This window comes from Phyllostomus discolor, chromosome 13, assembly GCF_004126475.2.
Source record: "Phyllostomus discolor isolate MPI-MPIP mPhyDis1 chromosome 13, mPhyDis1.pri.v3, whole genome shotgun sequence".
Classification (NCBI taxonomy): domain Eukaryota; kingdom Metazoa; phylum Chordata; class Mammalia; order Chiroptera; family Phyllostomidae; genus Phyllostomus; species Phyllostomus discolor.
Genome location: NC_040915.2, coordinates 52735021 through 52753899, shown reverse-complemented (window position 1 = coordinate 52753899; position 18879 = coordinate 52735021). Strand labels below are relative to the sequence as shown.

General features: G+C 53.9%; 1 protein-coding gene across 2 annotated transcripts in view; it reads right to left on the bottom strand.

The window, feature by feature from the left end:
* Positions 1 to 18879, bottom strand: part of SSH1 (slingshot protein phosphatase 1) — a 53424-nt gene that overhangs the window by 27035 nt on the left and 7510 nt on the right. Inside the window, exon 3 of one of the 2 annotated variants that reach the window (XM_028528383.2) lies at positions 466 to 569. The exons of the other annotated variant lie outside the window; for it this stretch is intronic. Within the exon in view, the coding sequence (XP_028384184.1) occupies positions 466 to 569 (104 nt within the window). The remainder of the gene's footprint in view (positions 1 to 465; positions 570 to 18879) is intronic. 2 annotated transcript variants of the gene reach the window in all.

Below are 18879 nucleotides of genomic sequence, written 5' to 3'. Positions count from 1 at the left end.
GTGGAAAAAAAAAAACCCAAAAGCAAGAAATTTTCCAAATGAGAATTTTCCAAATGCTCAGAGAAATGACAGCATCTCCAGAGTAGGTTCGTAGTACCCCAAGGTGGCTGGCTTTACAGAGACACCACGGGGCTATAATGCCTTCTGGTGCATTTGTTTAGAAAATCATACTACAACTTGAAATATACAGTTGACTGATAAACTCTGAGTAGGACACCTTCACATCCAAACCAAATGCTACCGACCGCCTTACTTGTGAGGCAGACACAGATGCTCAAAAGGGTCGCCCGCTCCCAGTGCCACCTGGATAATACGTGTGGACCGCCCGCACGAGCAAGGGCTTGCGTTACTAGCTGGTTCCGCCACAGCTCTGGCCTCGACACCCAGCAGACAGCTCACCACCGGCGACGGGAAGCCCCCCCAGCAGCACAGAAAGTAGGTTCCAGTGGGAGAACACCAGTTTACCTGCGTGCTTGTGGGGGTGCGGAAGACTTCGCTGGCCTTGAGGGCTGCTCCCCTGCTGCAAGAAGAGGGCTGCTCCTTTCACCATGAAAAAGCTCTCGCTTACGCTGGGAAGAAGAAAACCCGGGCACAGTTAGGCTGGAATTCAGAGAGGAAAACGGGCCAGGACATGCTCCAGAGGCAAAGCTGGAGTGCGGACAAACAGCATATAAAAATCAAATGGGATAAAACGGCTTTTATCAAAACTTCACATAATGGTCTTTCTTCCTAAACCTTAGCTGCAACCTTGCTGCCAGAGAGTTTGCGTGATGAAAGAATGCTTCTGCTAAAACACCCGAGGTTTTACGTGGGCTCTTCCAGGGCCAAGAGCCCTTTCCTGCAGGGTACTGTACAGGGACGGCACTGTAATACGGCATCTTCTAAAAGTAGGGGCTGACTCTCGGGTTAGGACAGGGTGATTCACTTTGTGCATTTAAGTCTTGCTGCTGACCTCTGTTTCTGACGCCACGACTTTGGACAACTTGACCGCTTCTTGGTGCCTTCCCGTGATGGAATCCGAGGAAGGCGAAATGACGCTTCCACTGTTTGTTTGCGTCTTAAGAAAAGTGAGTGGCAATTGACCTGTGACGTAAGTTAGTCAAGGTTGCTCTGTCCACTGTTGCTGCAGAGAACCTGAACCTGACCCAGTGAATTTTGGAGCAGAAGGAATCTTTGGTCTTTTGTTATTTCAACTAGCAACAACATTTACATTCAGCCCTGGCTAGTGTGGCTCAGTGGACTGGGTGCCGGCCTACAAACCAAAGGGTCACCGGTTCAATTTCCAGGCAGGGGACATGCCCGGGTTGAGGGCCAGATCCCCAGTGGGGGACATGTGAGAGGCAACCACACATTGATGTTTCTCTCCCTTTCTTCCTCCCTCCCTTCCCCTCTCTCTAAAAATAAATAAAATCTTTAAAAATCATTTACATTCAACCTATAGCTGAAAATTTGCAATTAAACATTTTTCAAGATTTCCAAATGCCCCCAAAATTCTTTTGCTGATGGAGAAATTAAGACTGTATAAATTGATAGACTGTATTATCTGTTAATTAGTAGAATTATTCACAAATTCCATAAACTCTGAAAACTACCCATAAAATACACCAAAATTATTAACAGTAGTTTTTGAGGGGTTGAACTATCCATGATTATCTTCTTTCTACCCCTTTGTATGTTCCAAATCTCCTACAGCGAACAAATACTAACTTTTTAAAAAGATTATTTTTGTTGGATTTTCAAAGTAACAGAATACATTGTACTCATAAAAAAGTACATTTTATTTTTATTAATTTTGAGAGAGAGGATCACAGTTCAAATTTTAGGAAACTGTAAAGATCATTAATTCTCTCTTGAGCAACCAATTAACATGTAAATCATTTGAAGGGAAAAATCTTTAAAAAACCCTGCAGCACTTTTTTTCTTGTTTTAACAGAGAGCAAATGCACTCCTGACAGAAACATAACAATGTTTTCTGTCACATAAAAAAGCAAGATCACCTCTGCCCCAGACACCTAAGGTGAGTAGTCGAACGTTCCAATCCTGGAATAAAACACTCGGCTAAGAGATGTAACACGAGGTGCTAAGAAAACTCACCACACAGGCTAGCATGGAAGTCGGCAGATGCTGGAATCAGAACAACGGTTATCTTCTAGAATGGAAGTCCGTAGTCAAACCTGTTGGTTTTCCCGGTTGAACCCCCATGCTACAGACAGTGAGCGCTCAGACACCAAACACTAAGGCTTCGTCCTGCCTCCCTTACTGGGGCCTTTGCATTGCTGATACCTGGCTTCATGGATTTCCTACACCAACACCTGACATCTGTACGACGCTTCCTTATTCGTGACCTCGAGCGCACCGCCGAGCCATCCTTCCCGCCTGCCAGTCGCGTGTTTGCGCTGCGAGTGACAAGTGTTGGGGAGCCCGGGGTGTGAGTGATGGGAGAAATGGGAAGCACCCTTTCTTCGCTGTCCCACTCTCACCCACGGGCGGCGAGAAGCGCTTGGCGCTCCTCTGGCCCATCTGAAATCCAGGCCGTCTCAACGTAGCAGGTGGCAGAATCGCCCAACGCTTTCCGACCCTTCCCACCTGTCGCCCTCTCCTTAAACTTCCACAACCACGTCTGTTTCCAGAACTATTCCGTTTTAGACCCGGATCACTCACTACCTTCTCTCAGCAAAACCTGGAAGAGCTGCCCGAGGGACTCCCGAACCCACAAAACGTAACAATCAGTTCGTCAAAGCCGCTGGGGAAAATCAAGCAAGGCGGCATCAGCCTCTTTTGTTCAGGAGTTTAAAAAAAAAAAAGGAAAAAGAAAAACAAAAATCCATACTGACCAGAAACCCGAGGACTCTGGAAACAGCCAGCCATTAACAGTGACCTTTGCCTTGGAAATCATGGGCGAAAATTCCCCTTGGTTTCCCTCGCGCTTCCTTTGGAAAGAAAGGGGAACAATGCAAAAGAACAGGCTGGTTTTACCCTGCGATCCCTGTGATCGCTGACGAGGCCAGCCGGGCCCCAGGGTTCCCGAGGCTGATAAAGCGCTGGAGCCTCCCGTGCACTCAGCTGTCCGGGGGCTGTGCGGCCGGCCAGGAACACACGGCCTCTGTCCTCCTCCCAGCAATCAGTCACGGGCGTTTACTGGAAGAGTGAGACTGGAAGCCGCAGGGGAGCCCAGGGAACACATTATCCCGAGCCGGTGCCCTCGCCCTGTGCCTGGGGAGGCAGTGAGCGGATGCAGCACCGGGATGGCCACCCAAGATGCCTCTCGGGGCCAAGAGGCCGCGGAGCAGGGGCCGTCACAGGATTCACACAAGCGAGATGCAGACATTCTTCGTGACCCTGTTTCCCGTCTCCGGGTCTGCGCTCACTGCGCCAGAGCCAGAGCCTCACGCACCCTCTGGCTGGCAGACACAACACTCCCTCCGGCTGCCAGTGCTCCGTGCGTGTGGCTCTCGGCCCGGCTTCTCATACCCAGGGGCGCTGCACCCTGGTCCCCCAGCCTCGAGGCGCCCTGTGGGGAAGGAAGCCCTTTAACAAGTGCACTTGGGCAATGGCACACACGCTTCCCCAACTGCTCAGGGCCGGGAGCAAAAGCCACCCATCCCAGCTACAGAAACACCAGCCATCGCCTCAAAGATGCTGGTGTCCTGAACAGAGTGACCAGAGTGCCAGAAGGTCAGACCCAGACAAACAAAACTGAACTGTCTTCCTCTGTCGCTGCAAGAAGAAATCAGGAATTGAAAACAAAGCCGGCCCCTGCCCTCCTGACCCCCACCCTCAACGCTGCTGTCTCCAGAGCGTAAACACGCTCCCAGATGACACACTGGCCTCCAGCGATGATGCGGGATTCGAGTTTCTACGACGCACTGAAGACAGAGGAAAACCTCAACCGCTGCTCCTCAAAACCCCCCAGCCCTCAGAGCGTAAACAGCCAGTCATCCAGACACCGAGACGCGGTAGGAAAAGAGAAACCAGCGGTGAGATACGCACTAATTTGGGCTGGAAACCCCTGCAGAGCAGAAGTGAGGAGGTGGCTGAAGGGAGACGCAGCAGCCGGTGAAAGGGAACAGGGTCATGACTGCCGGGGTCACAGGCCTCCCAGGGTCTCCGGAGAAGGCCGAGAGGCGAGCGCCAGGCCGGAGTCCTTCAGCGAGGAGTCCTCGTCCTCGGACGCTGTCCCCACCCGGAGAGCAAATGGCTCTTGTGGAACTCTCGTCTTCCCCGATGTCTGGGCTGAAAAGGCCCTTGTCCCTGCGCATGCTGATGAAAGAGGGCCATTCAGAGGGAGCGAGGCGGCCCAAGTCCCTCCGATCGTTCGCCTCCCACGGCGGCCGCGTGGGCCTCAGCAGCGTGTGCTCGGGGGTTCGAGGCTGTGGGAAAGCAGCTGGCCGCCGAGTCACCCACCCCGGGCCACGGGGAGCCCAGCTTGTTGCCATCGACACAGTGGAGGATTTCCAGTTTTTGTCAAAACACCATCCACTCACCCAACAGTGACCGACTGTGGGCAGCTGCCACAGTTTCTTGGAGCTTTCAAAAGCACTTTTACATTCTGGGAATTCTTCAGTCGTGCTAATCGCTACTTGAGGAGGCAAGTCCAGGGAGGGAGCGTTCCAGGTAGAGAGACCCTGGGTGCACACACAGGAGCTTTGAGAGCTGCAGGCATGGGGCTCGGGAAGGACGGGCGGCAGAGGTAAAGCAGGCCCAGCTCCCAGAGGGCCTGGCGCAGGAGCCGGCCGGGAGCCGTCTGGTTTTAGCGCTTCATTCAGCCAGTGAAGTAAAGTAAGGCTACCAACAACCATAATGCAGGGCAGAATGGGATCCGCCCCCTACGAAAGGAACCCTATTAGTATTTAGAAGAGGGGAGAGAGCATCTAACTGGTGGATTTGGGAAGTCTTCACGAAGGAGGCAGCACTGAGTAGAGGCTTCTGGGAAGGTCTTATGTGGAAGCTTCCCCCAACCCCCAAATCCTCACGGAAGGATTAAGTGAAACACACATTACAATTATTCACATTTTGCAGCCGAGGAAACCACAGCTTGCCCAGGAACATACACCAGTACAAGACGGGACTAGACCAAGTACGTCTGTCCCACGCCCACCTTCTTAACCCCTGCAGTGCCGTCGTCCCTTCTGGTCCAGATGACTAATGCCGCTGCTTTGGTGCCACTAAAGCACACGTCACTGAGATGCCAGAAGATGAGCTGGTCCTCAGTGCTTGCTCCCAGCAGGTGGAAGCATCGTTCGCAGGAAACAGAGAGAGGGATTCATGCAGGGCAACAGGACCTCAGGAAGAGAAGCCCTGGTGTTAGAGCTCTTGCACCGGCGCTGGGGACAAGCAGGAGGCTTGGAGGACCACCCCAATCACCCTGCCCACGGGGACACATCACCAGTGCCTGCGGACTGAATGGGAACCGTGACGAGCCCTGTGGGTGGCACAGCCATGCTGGCCAAGCTGCTTTCCATCAACAGCACTGTCATTACCAGCACCGGCCACACGGCAGAAACCGTGCCGGGCACTCAGCTACGCCATGCCGCCTGGTTCCCACGGCTCTGAGGGGCAGGCGCGATCTGCTTCATGCGACAACTGCATGAAGGAGGGCGAATGCCTGAAACAGTCCCCAGGGAGGGCCAGGGAAGCCTTGCGCTGAACGAACCCCCCGGTGAGTCTGGTGCATGTGGAAGTTCAGGAAACACAAACACGCTGGTCTGGGCTGTAGTTCGTGTTCTACCACAGGCGTGCTCTGATGTTCAGTCACAGGGCTCTGCTCTCTCACCCACACAGCAAATACTTGCAGACGAAGGAGCACGGTGCCAAGCTACGCCCACCCGAGTGTCCTCAAGGGCAAAGGTAATGATCCTCTTTCAGGGACGGGCATGTGTTTGGCTGGCTTGGGTGTGCGCCAGGCCACTAAGAAACTTAATTCCTTGAAAACCAGAAATATGAAGTGTACAGTACAGGGTATTATGCTAATGCCCCCGATTTCTACGTCTGGCCACACAGCTGAAGAACCTGGGAAACCTCCATGACACACTCACGTGTAGGCCTGACCTTAAATGATTCTAATTCAAAAGGTCCGCAGTAAGTCTGAGCGTCTGCTTTTTAAAAGTTCCAGAAGTGCTTCTGACACACAGCCAGGGTCAAGAACCCCTCGGTTTCACAGTCACAGAAGACACAGAGAAAAGACACAGAGACACTGCTTTCTTCCATGGGGTTCCTAAAAATGCCTCACACACAGTAGGTGCACGAGAAATGTTTTCCTCGGGGTGGGGCGAAAGCACCGCCACTAAAACCACACGGTCCCTTCAGGAGAAGAACACCGTCAGGTACAATGGAGGGAGGTCACGCCAGGTCACAGAACAGAACAGCACCCTCCCTGGACGCGCAGAACCGGTTAGCAGGTGAGCGCACGTGCCAGTCTCCTAGCAGATGCTTTCAGAGCCACCAGCGTGCCTGGCCCTGAAAGGCAGCCCTGCCGCTCCACGCTGTGAAGTGACAGCAACAGCGACGGGCCAGACCTCTGATAAGCTCTGCTGATGAAAAAGCCCTCTAGCTAGTGTCAACTGATTTGATCTTCTAGAGACTTCCGGGTGGACCGAGCAGGCATTATTATGCTCAATGTTATAGATGAGGACACGGGAAGTTACTTCCATGGTACGATTTAGGGTTTCTGACACTGCACCTCGCGCAGAATCAGAGAAAGTGAGCCTGAGGCGCAGGCTCTGAAAAGGGCCCCAAACTGCCTGGGCTGGTTGAAACAACCCCGACTACTCGTACATGCACAGAGTTCGCCCTCCACTGCACGTGGACTGTGGTGCATCTAGCGGATTTGACCATAATTCCAGAAGAGAAGGGCACAGGTATAAAGGTGGGCACCACTGAACACTCCCAAGAGGAGGCTCTGTTGATTCCCTTTCGATTCACAGATATTACTGTGTGGGGTCGGCGCTAAGTTCTGGGCACTCAGAAACGAAGCCCTCGTGGTTCCCGCCCTGGGGCAACATCCCATTCCAGTGGGTCAGGCAGACACAGGGGAGTATCCTCGGTGTCCATGACGGCAATGTCATGTGGCAGGTCACGCAGCAGAGGAATGTGCAGGGTGCTGCAGATGTGCACGCACACGCATGTGCACACAGGAGGGACACCAGGCCCCGCCTGGGGTCCAGGGAGATCGCCCTGGGAGACACCACCCCAACCCAGGCCTAGAAGGGTCGGTGAACAAAGAAAGGAGCGAGGGGAGCTGGAGCGCCGATGGGTTCCTGACACCTGCCCTGTGGTGAGCAGGGAGGGTTTGGTCTCTGCTGCAGAAGGCCCCACTGTGAATCCACACGTGTCTATTCTGGCATGTAAGCCCGTTTCATATCAGTTTGGTGAGTGGAATTGGTTTCTCAGAAGCTGTTCATCCCCGAGTGTAGTAATGAATTCAAGGTCAGGACGTGCAAAGCTAGGGGACCAAGCTTGGGCTTCGGGTGGAGCCATCCCACCGTCCACCTGGGAAGTTGGCACCTGAGAGCCTGGTAGACCACAGACATGCACCGAGTTTTGTTTTAAATTCGTAAATGATACCTTCAACCTGAACAGTTCTTATCGCTCAGACGGCCTGCCCCTACACTTTTGCTCTTAATTCGTGGCACAATGAGTTTTCATAGTTCTAATGAAAGGACCAAGACAGAGCAGGTGAATGCCTTATCTGCGGTCACGTGGCTAATAAGGGGCAGAACGGGGCTGAGAGGCTCCAAGCTCAGTGCTCTTCCTGCAGCATCCCTGGGTCAGATGGTCTGGCCTGCGGCAAACGGCAGCAGGTAACACCCAAAGCCACTACTGGTAAGGGTCGGGATTCGGAAGCCCATCCCCCGCAAAGTGACGTTCATGAGGGTGTAAAGGAGACGGGAGACTTACTCTGTGGAGAAGGCTGGGAGACCAAAGGTGGAGGAGAAAGCTCCGCCCCTCACCTGGAACTCACGTGCAAGCCTCCAAGAACCTGAGCTGCACCAAGGCCTCGCTCGTTCTAGTTTGTGCTCCGCAGTCCAGTTTGGCGGGGCCGCGCTCAGAGCACGAGGAAACAAGGAGCTCACCTGATACACCGACCAGCCAGAGCGCCACCACGCTGTCCCTGAGACACAGCACGCTGAGCGCAGGGAAATTCCAGCTTTGCAGGGCATCGCACTTGGGGAGTGGGGTCACGGGCCAGCAGCGCTGGCGGGGCTCCTCACACATGGCCTCGCTGCTGGGCCAGGGATTGTTTGGCTGGAAGGCGTAGGCTTCTCTCAGGCAAGAGGAATGTCCAGAAGTATTTCAGACAGTAAGAGACATTCTCTGAAGCCAGCTTCACAGCTCTCCTTCATGCCGATGGGTAGCAGCCAGCAGCTGAATATACCAGCAAGCCCCCCAAAGCAGGATTTTTTCCACTGTGTCAATGAGACAGCAAGTGATGTGCCTCAACTTGGCCTTACAAGCCTTAGGATAGTTTTCGGATAGCACCCCACCCCCACGAAGAGCCCGTCAGGTCCTGCCTACAGAGGCCAGAGCTAGTGCCGCCGTCCCCCGTACATCTGGTAAACCCCAGGATCTCAGCCCCCTTGGTGAGGGCACCGTGCGGGAAGTGCAGCGGCAGCAGGGACAACCCAGCCAGCCAGAAATAACAGTCACATGAAGAAAATGTTTTGAAACAACTCAAAAATTCCAAGAATGGTTATCTCCGCTGTCCCAGGTTCTCAGTCTCTTCTTTGGTATGCAGCCCCATCCCATAGTCACTGGCTGCCAAGCCCTAACCTTTCCAGGGGCCCCCTCCTTCCCAGCCCCTTAGTCACCGCTGCCGGTCTGGCCCCCCTCGCCACGGCGAGCCACGCAGTATCCACGGGCCCCCGTGGGTGCCTGGTTCTCTGCTGGGGAGCTACCCATGGTCCCCGAGGGGCAGTGCTGTTGAGGAAAAGGGACGTGTTCTCTACTTGTGCCCTCCAAGATGACAGCCACTAGCCACAGGTGTCTACTGAACACTTAGAATGTAGTCAGTGTGACCGACGAATGACTCTGGCATTTTAACTTTAGCTAAAGCATAGCCCCAGGAGCCTGCAGCCTAATGAGAGTCGGTGCAGGGACCTGCGGTGTGGAGCCCGCCCCGCACAGTTCCTAACCACTGCTCCTGTTACGCTGTCTCCCAGCTCCAGGCCTTTCAACGATGAGACCTAGTCTACAGATTAGAGTCCAAATGTCTTGTGCTAGCTTTCTGTGGGACTCACCATTAGCCCCTATATGTGGTCAACCGAAATGTCATTCATTTGATACCCTCTGACCCCAAGGAGCTTATAACACAATCAGAAAAAGGGTTTTATAATAAAAACCTTCCTTGTATTACCTCTCACGCTATTTCTCCCGCACCCTGTGTGTCCCTTCCTGTATCACTGTCCTTATAAACTTTTTAAATTCTGGGTCTATTCACAGCCCTGCCCTCTCTCGTCCCATTCCCCAGTCCTCCAGCTTCACGCCTTGTCCCTCCCCACCCTGCCACCCTCGCTACAAGCCACGGGCTCTTCCCTTTCATGACGGGGGGTGCTGATCCAACAAGGGAGTGTTTCGGAGACAACTGGGAGTCGTGTTTCTCACTGCCGGAGAAGGGGTTTACAAATATGGAGAGAAAACTAGAATGAACCCAAAGATGTGTCTGAACTCATGTTTCCCAATGTACTTACCATAGTTTGCCGTGTATAATGAATACTTTTTCGCCCAAATTTCTGAGGGAAAAATAAGGAAGTGCATTATACATGGATATAAATGATCACACACCATGGGTATAATAATAGGTATAAGAATCCTGCATATAATGCACACAAATATATGGGAGTACGTTATACATGGCAAAATATGGTAAATAGGAATAGAAATAAATACAGATGCAAAAGCTTCTGAGTGTGCGCGCACACACACACACACGCACACACCCTCCTCACTCTGCCCACTGAGAGGGCCTGTGGACAGTGTCGCTCCAACAGGAGTAAGCACGCCCGCCTTGGCTTCTGAATTGCATTTCCCACTAAAGGGAACCAGGGCTCCTTGGAGAGATGACGGATTACAGAGATGCCATAAAGACGGTACCACATGAGGCCTGAACCACCTAGTATCAGAAAGCAAGAACGTGCTTAAAGACGATGTAGACATGTAAAGGGACATGGGCCCTGGCCGGGTCACTCAGTTGGTTAGAGGGTTGTCCCAATACGCCAAGGTTACAGGTTCGGTCCTCGGTCAGGGCACGTACAAGAATCAACCAATGAATGCGTCAATAGAAGGGCTAACAAATCAATGTTTCTCTCTCTCTCTTCCTTCCCATCGCTCTGAAATCAACTTTGAAAAATAAATGAACGTGGAAGACAGCTTGAATGAGACCCCACCCACCAAACTGTGGACAATTTGAACTTGGAAGTCAGTGACACAATGAACCGATTATAAATGACTGAATAAAACACACAAACAAAGAGTCCACACAGGCATAAATGAACGGAAAAGTTGAGGGGGGACAGGGTACTAACATAATTTCAAAGAATCACTCAAGAAATACTTCTTCACGATAAAGGGAAGGGAGTAAGTGCCCAGGAGTGAAGCCAGACAAAACCCACCCTGGGGGCTGAAGTGGGCAGCGCAGGACAGAAGGGACTGGCACGCCACCTGGCAGATTTCTCCGAGGACACGGCACTGTCCCTGTGTCATTCCCGCACGAGCTGAATCTAATTACGAGGGAACGCCGGACAAACCTGAACTGAGGGACATTCTACAACACGATGCCCCCTTCAAAACCGTCCCGGTCATGAGAGTCAGAGGCAGACGGAGGAGCGTCCCAGACCGAAGGAGACTCAGAGACGGGACAACTACATGCAACAGGGGATGCTGGACTGGACCTCTCTACTGCAGAGGATGTCACTGAGTCAAATGGTGAACACGTAGGGGTCAGTGGCCACCGGCGTGGGGTCAGGGGTCAGCTCTGTGGGAGAACGTCCTGGCCTACAGTCAAAGGGCATCGGGCTGGCGACGGACCCTCCAAACAATTCAGAAAAAAGTTCTTTGTGCTGTACTTGCAACTTCCCTGTAAGTCCTGTTCCAAAACATTAACAATTACTTTTTTGAATTCCACTTAATTGAATTTTGGTAAAACACTATTTATTCTGCACTGGCAGGTGACAAAAGCTTCAGACCATTTAACTGGCTGTCGTCACTGGCATCCTCCCTGGCTTTCTCCTTCCATCTTGGAACTGGCTCCCTCACCCACGGGGATCTCTCGCAGCCTTCGAGCGCCGTCCGGAGCCGCGCTGATCCGTGCCCCGAGCAGCGGGAAAGGGTGCGAGGGTCCACCGTGTGTGTGTGCAGTTCGTGCGGACCTCACGAGCCAGCAGTGCTGGCCTGTGTAAGACCTACATTTAACATTTTCCTGCTCTGAGACCACACTCTGGAACAGCGAGGGGCCGAGCTGCCCCCATGAGCCTCCCGTCCTGAAGGGCATCAGAGTCAGGATGCTGCGGGCCGGGCCGGCAGGATGTGACTCAGCATCCTGTTTTCAAGGCTTCGGGAGACCAGCAGCTCTGGCGCCAGCGCTGCCGCTGACCTCACCTCTCAGGACCACAAACACCCAGGTTAATGGACGGGATGGGTGCACAGCATCAGCTACCTCCGTGGGCCGCAGGGCCCACACCTGACTGCCCACCCACCGCCCTGGGTCTTCTTGCGAACACCCACTATGTGTCAGGAATACCTATCAGGGTGTCCATCAGGAATTGTTCCACCGAGAAACCAACCTGGTGGTATTTTAAGGACACTATGAGTCCAGCAACTGATCTTGTTTCTCCCTTTGTTTTGACTGTGGGAAGTTCAAAGTCAGACTGGCAGCCAAACTCTGGTAACTGCAGCAACGTTATATCACACACTCCATGTGTACGCCTTTCTATGACCTCATTGTATTTCCCCTCCTTTCTCCCTGTCCCGCTGTTGTTTTCTAGTTTTCTAATTTTATTTTCAAAATTTGGGGGAGAGGAGAGAGGGGTAGAGAGGGAGGAGAGAAGGAGGGAGGGAGAGAAACACGATTTGCTGTTCCACTCATGTACACATTCATTCGCTGATTCTTGTATGTGCTCCGACTGGGTATCGAACCCGCAACCTTGGTGTATCAGGACGAGGCTCTAACCAACTGAGCTACCTGACCAGGGCTCCACTTTTCCAATTTTAAATCATGTTGTTTCTATGAATGCTATAAGCTGTCCCAAACCCCCTTCCAACAGAGCTACGGTAGACACAGCACACACGTTCAGACACAGTATGCACGTTACCTCCAGGGGGTAAGACTAACTTAACACGGAATCCCCAGCACTCAGCACAGAGCCCATTACACACACAAGGCACCAAATTTACTCTGGCTGAACTGATAAAGCAGACAGTTGAGTAAAAACTGCTTCCATTACCAGGTTGCTTCACAAGAGACACACCTCCCTGCTACGCACGTGGTGAGGCCTGCACGGGGGTGCCCAGGGCTTGGGGAGCAGGCGCCTTAGGGGGCCCCCTTGTGTAAGGTTCAGGGGCCCCAACCCCAGCCCTGCAGAGCCGCCCCCAAACCTCACCTGCAGCAGACCCTGAGCACAACAGGCAGGGCTGGACATCTGAGAAGTGACAAGAGAATTCCAGGGGCAGCAGCTGGCCTGGTCCCCTCCCTTGTGGGGATGCTGACTGGGCTCAGATCTGGGGAAGCGCCTGAGAACTCTCGGCAAGCATGTCCAGCTCTGACAAGGATTTCCTTCCACGGGCGCAGGGTCCCCGCCCTCGCCCCCCGGGAGAGCAACAGACCTTTCCTAACAGGACCTCCGACAGCTTTCTTTGAAACAAAGTCTTTTTAAAAATAGTTTTGAAAGTAGCCATTCAATAAAAAAGAAAAAAAATCTGTAAAAACAAAAGCATACAAGACATGATGCAAGTCTGGTACAGAGTTCATAGAACCCGGCGGGGGGGGAAAGTGGGTCAAGCATTGGTTGTTTTTCCTCTTAGCTTCCACTTGGTTGGCCTTCAGCCTCCGAGGTAAGGCAGCCCTGAGTCCATCCAGGGAGGGGAGACAGTCAGGGAGTGCAGCACGGGGCCCTCACCGCCATCAATGCAAACACCACAGCACCATGCCTCCGGCCAGGAGGAGGCGCTACACGCAACATTCAAGGCTCTCTAAGCCTCCCACAGACCCTCAGTTTCAGGGAGGGCAGATGGCCGGCGCAAGGTCACAGTCATGCAGGTGGTCGGGCAGCAGGGCCGACAGCCGTCAGGCCCAGGCTGGCCTGGGTGAGCTCTGTGACGCATGCAGCCACCTCACCCGTCTCACCACGGCGTTCTCGGCCACACGGCAGGGCAGGCCTGCTGGGTTTCTCGTCAGCACATCCCCTCCGCCAGGGACCCAGCAACAGTACTTACCCCCCTCCTACCAAAAAGGGGAGCCCCGCAGGTCAGACTCACAGTCTCGCCCCCACACCCAGCCCAGCCACTCAGCACCTCTGGAAGATGACTTCTCCTTGCTCTGACTAATCCTATTTTGATTAGTCCCCAGTTCTTCTTGCAGCCTTCCTTGAAGCAGAACGACTCCTTTGGATGTGCTCCTAGCCTAAGGAATTTCCTAATGAGCTGTCCAAACCCAGAGATCTGGCCGCAGGACAACGCAGGCCCAAGACGAGAGCTGAAGGTGGAGCCCCTTCTTTCTAAACGGCCACCCCTGGGCACATGGCCCTGCTCCTGGGGGCAAAGCACACCGGCGAGGCGGGTCCACGTCTTCTCAGTGGTCACAGTAGTCTCCTCCACCCCAAGGTCAGACCACGGCACTGACCTGGCCAGACGCCCCACCAGGTCAGAGCTTGCTCCTCGTGGGGGGATGAAAGAGAAACTCCTGACAGCACGTTACAAACCTACCGTGATTAGAAGCACAGTGCAGTACAGAACTGAACTGGTGGGTGGGAGGACTCTTACGCTTGGTCTTGGAAGCCATCACCTAATACGGCTCTTCACTAGAGCATGGAAGAAACGGGAGCCCAGAGACGTTTAGCAACTTGCCTAAGGTTGAACAGCAGATGGCCCACTCGGGACAGAACCTAGGCTATCTGACTCCCTCTCACAGCTTGGTTCCATTGCAGAGGGTGATCGCCAGTGCCACGGTCACCTGCGAAGAGCCTGCACAAGTGCTGTCATCAGGTGTGCTCGCTCCTGTGATGTGCTAAGCATGCGGGAAGGATGACGCAGAGGCCCCACAGCACGGCACGCACTTGAAGTCTGAGCACCAGTGCTGGAGTTTAATGAAACCTGCTACCCTGAGCAAAATTCGTTTTAAGTTAACCTCAATAATAAAGTTAATTAAGTTCCAGCAGAATCAAATGAACTCTTTACCTCTGTTCCCATTTTTCTCCATGCTAGGATGAGTTTTCCAACAACAAAAATATTTAATGCATGCTGAACACAAATTCTGATTTTAAAATCAAATGTTCCAACAAACTCCTGGGAATAATACCTGAGTTAAACCTAAAGGAAAAGCGAAACTGTGTAACGGCCCCAGGGTTTTAAAAGTGTGTGGACGCCAGTATTTAAGATGTGGAGTCAACGGGAGGCTGCTGCCTGTGCCGTGGCGCTGGGGACAGGAAGGGACGAGATGAACACAAATTTGCATGTTTCCTGTGAGGAGCCGGATCAGAAAGGAAGGGACGTGGGTGTCTGAGTCACAACGACCTGTGTTCCAGCCCCAGCTCTGGCCTCTCGGAGCTGCAGTTTTGTCTCGGGGGGCAGGCACCCACTTCCTGGCAGGTGGTGACGACAAGGCCAGATCAAGGGCACAGCTCCCAGCCCAGTGTCTGCACCTACGGGCACTCGGTAAACAGCTCTCATCATCATTCCCAGGGTGCCCAGGCGACTGTATGGGAAGGGGGCTCTATTACAATTCTTGCTCTCAGGAGAAGGCAGCCAGGTCACATGCCAGGACCCGCCTGTAGAGCACACAGCTCGCAATGGGACCACTAGGGCTGGAGCCTGCAGAGCCAGTTCTTCCGGCGGCCTGCTGGCCTGCTCTCTGCCCCCTGGTGAGGGACCTGGAACTGGGAGGAGGGTCAGTAGAGACGGCTCTTAAATTCTGGGGTTGAGAGCACAGGTTTTGGAGTCAAAGACCATAGCGCCTGCAGGTCTCAGCTCTGCCACCTTCTGCCAAATGAATGGGGCCAGTCACACCTCTCGGAGGCTTTGCCTTCTCATCCCGAGACTGGGAATAAAAACAGCACCTTCCCTCCAGCAGCTTTGCCCACACTGATGAAATGATGCCGTCGGGCCACTCACAGAGGAGGGTGTGTCCGAAGCGTTCACTTCCACGCCCTCCGATCCGCTTTACTTTTCTCCTTGGCACCTCCTGACATGCTTCATGCACTTACTCATTGTACCACCCCCCCGAACCCCCAGAATGTCAGTCACGGGGGCAGGCTCTGTTTTCTTCATTGCTCTATTTCCAGCAACTACAGCCGTGCTGGGCACGTAGTAGGTGCTCCACAAATGTGTGTTGAACAAACAGCTCGTGGGCAGACAAATGCAGACAGAGGGGTCTTGAGGCTGCTCCGGCAGTGCCAAAGGGCACGGGAAACTGCAGGAAAAGTACTGTCTTTTGTTCCTGCGTGTCGTCCGAAACCGCTTTGAGCTCCTCAACGTGACACAGGTCACAGCGACTGAACTTACCAGACCTCCACGGCCCATCCAGGGCATGCCAGGCGCTAGGAAGGCAGAGGCCAGGAAGGCCGTGTCCTTAGGGCGGGCATGCAGTCTAGTGGGCAGGTGCCTTTAAGAATACAACAAGGACCAAGTCCCAAAGAAACACTAAAGAGAGAAAAATGCCCGTGGGAAGAAAATGGAAGAGCTGTGACTCACCGCCCGCAGGGGCGGGGCCCTGAAGGAGGCGCAGACGGGGCGTGTGAGCAGAGCTTCGCGTGATGACCACGTTGCATTCTGACGGCAGCCCTGCAGGTGTGTATGGCTCTGCCCATTGGAAACGGAGGCCTGCCTGGCGTCACACAAGAGCCAGCTGAGGGGAAAGATGACGGAGGTCAGGGCCAAACCCAGGCCCATTTCTCCCTAAGGCCAAAGCTCAGGGAAGAAAATGTTTACGGGTCAGTGGAGGTGGTACTTGAGAGGCCCAAATATTCAAAGTGGGTGTGACCCCAAGAGATGCCGTGCCTCCGGAAGCAGACCAGGGCGTGGGTGCTGAGTAGAGAGAACGTGGCAGTCGCTGGCTGGCGGTCAATCCCTGTGGTATCCTGATGCTCCTGGCCTCTCCCCGCTGAAGGCGGAGCATCCCTGAGTTGGCGTCACCTTTAAATAATACACACCCGCTGGTTCTGTAACACTGAATGGAACCCTACTCAGTTGCACTGCTGTTTCCTCTGCGTTAGATGAGGGCATCCCGGGGACTCCCACTCACTGGGACTGGTGGGCAGAAGTCCAAGGTGGCCCAAGGTCCCGGCCCCTGGCTCAGGTATGCCGAGTGCGTCCCTATCCCGACTGCTCCCTTAGTTAGGTGACACTGTCTGGGAAAAGTGAGGGACGGTCACTCCTGTGATGGCACTCAGCTCGAGGACGCCGCGGCAGCGGTCCCTCCTGTCGGCCTTGAAGAAGCAGGCTGCCACGGCTTCTGAGGCTGCAAGACCATGAATTCTGCCAAGAATCAGTGTGACTCTGGAAGAGAAGCCCCGCCTCAGATCAGACCCCAGGGCTGGCCCGCATCTCGACTGCAGCCGTGTGAGACCCCAAGCCGAGGAGCCAGCTAACCCGCGCCCGCATTCCTGACCCATGGAAACTGCGAGATAATAACCAGACACTGTTTTGGATCCCAGCGTCCGTGGTAACTCGTTCTACAGCAACAGCTAACTGCAACGGCAACCTGCCGCAAAGACCCCCATGCAGCAGGTGTCCGACACCTCTGACCAGAACTTAACCAGACGGGTTGTCAATGGGGACGATACAGTCCAGGCTAAGAAATCACCAAGAGGCAGAAAGAAGCCCCAAGGGTAGAGAGGGGTAAAAGAAGAGGTCCTGAGGGGAGATGAGGAAGTTTGTTCTGCGAGACAAGGACGTGACAACCCCACCCCTCCGTGACACTGTGGGGCGGTGGGGAGAGGAGGCACAGCCACACTTCAAAGGTTCTAAAGAGAATGAGGTCCCTCTGGGGAATTCCAGGGCAGGACCAAAAGGGAAAGGTGGAGGTTTGAGGGACTTTACAGCTTACCACTGAAACCAGACGAAATATAGAAAACCAAACCCCACTGCTCTGGCCCAAACGTTGGCCTGGGTAGGCAAGAAAAAAATGAAAAGAACTCTAATGAGCATTTTCACGCGCTTGGGTTTGGAAACGCTGGAAAAAAACCCAAAACCATTCACCCTTGATCCACACTCTGGAGAGAGCACAAGCATCTTCTCTCCTGGGGCCCTGCCTGGCACACAACCGCTTGCATCCCATGCCAGGCCGAGGCGGCTCCCAGGATGGCGAGGGAGCCAGGAGCGGCTGCCAGCAGGGCCATCTGCTCACCAGTTCCCACAGTCTGAACGGCACGGCTTCCAGGAGGGCACTGCCCAGGCCGGCGGTGGCCCGCTCACGCAGAGCACGGAGGAGCGGAGCAGGAGGACGGCGTCCATGCTGCTCTGCATCAGTCGGCTTCGGCTTCGTTCCGGGCAGGAGCCGATCGGCTCCTGAGACACTTTCCAGGAGGCCTCCAGAGAAACTAGCTGATCCACAACACCGATCGTGCAAGCGGACACTGCTACTTCCGTCTCACCGGGAGGTAGCTGGGGGGAAAGATGCACACTGCTCCGAGTCACCGAGCACCCACGGTGGTGGCCCTCGCGGGGCCGGCCCAGGGTGACAGGACACGGCAGGCACAATGCCTGCAGGGAGTCGGCCCCTGTTACTCGATGCTCGACGCTCGGAACTAGCGCTGATTTGAGCGACATCTCACAAAGCCCAAAGCAGTAACCGCTCTCTAAGCCCATCAAGGGCCTGACTCTGGGAGGAGCCCCGTTCAAACCGCTGACAACCCTGAAAAGTCGGAGTTCATCGCCCTGTTACAGATGAACGGCCGAGACCCCCAGAGGCGCAGCACACAGAGGGAGAGGAACTCGGCTGCTCCTGGCGCAGGCGCCAGGTTCCGAACCTGCACCTGCCTGACCCCGAGCCCCACCTCTCTCCTCTACGCCTTGTCCTTTCTCACACACGTACACAATTACTGCAGGCGCCAAACTAGGTTCATACATAGGTTTAAACTGCTGAGATGTGTGTGCAGGCAGGGAACGGAGGCCCTGTCATAAAGGGAAGCGCCAGCACTGAGGGACGAAACGAAAGCACACGTGCCTGTGTAGTACGTAGAACAGATACAGAAACCCAAGCTACCTGCTTCCTCTGCAGAGAAGGAACCTTTGCAGTGGCGAGCCTCCGGGGTGGGAGCACTTGGGCCTGGCTGTGAGGGCTGTGGCCAACTGAAGAAACCACCAGCTTAGAGAAAGAGCACGGGCAGCCAGATAGCTCACTTGGTGGAAGCGGCGTCCCAAGGTGCCAAGGTTGTGGGTTCGATGCCCAGTCAGGACACATAGAAGAACCAACCAATGAATGCAAAGGGAAGTGGAACGACAAATTGATGTTTCTCTCTCTCCCCCCTTCTTCTCTCTCTCTAAAATCGATCAATAAAAAAAATAATAATAATAAAGAGCATACTCAGGGAGCAGGAAAGACTGAAAAACAGCATGTGCAAAAGGAGGTAACCCCAAAGATAAACCCATCAGTTAAGGGTAGAGAGGGAGGAGAAGAGGAGAGGAATACCCAGTCGTCCCCAGTTTTTCTCCCTTACCAACATCCCTTAGAAA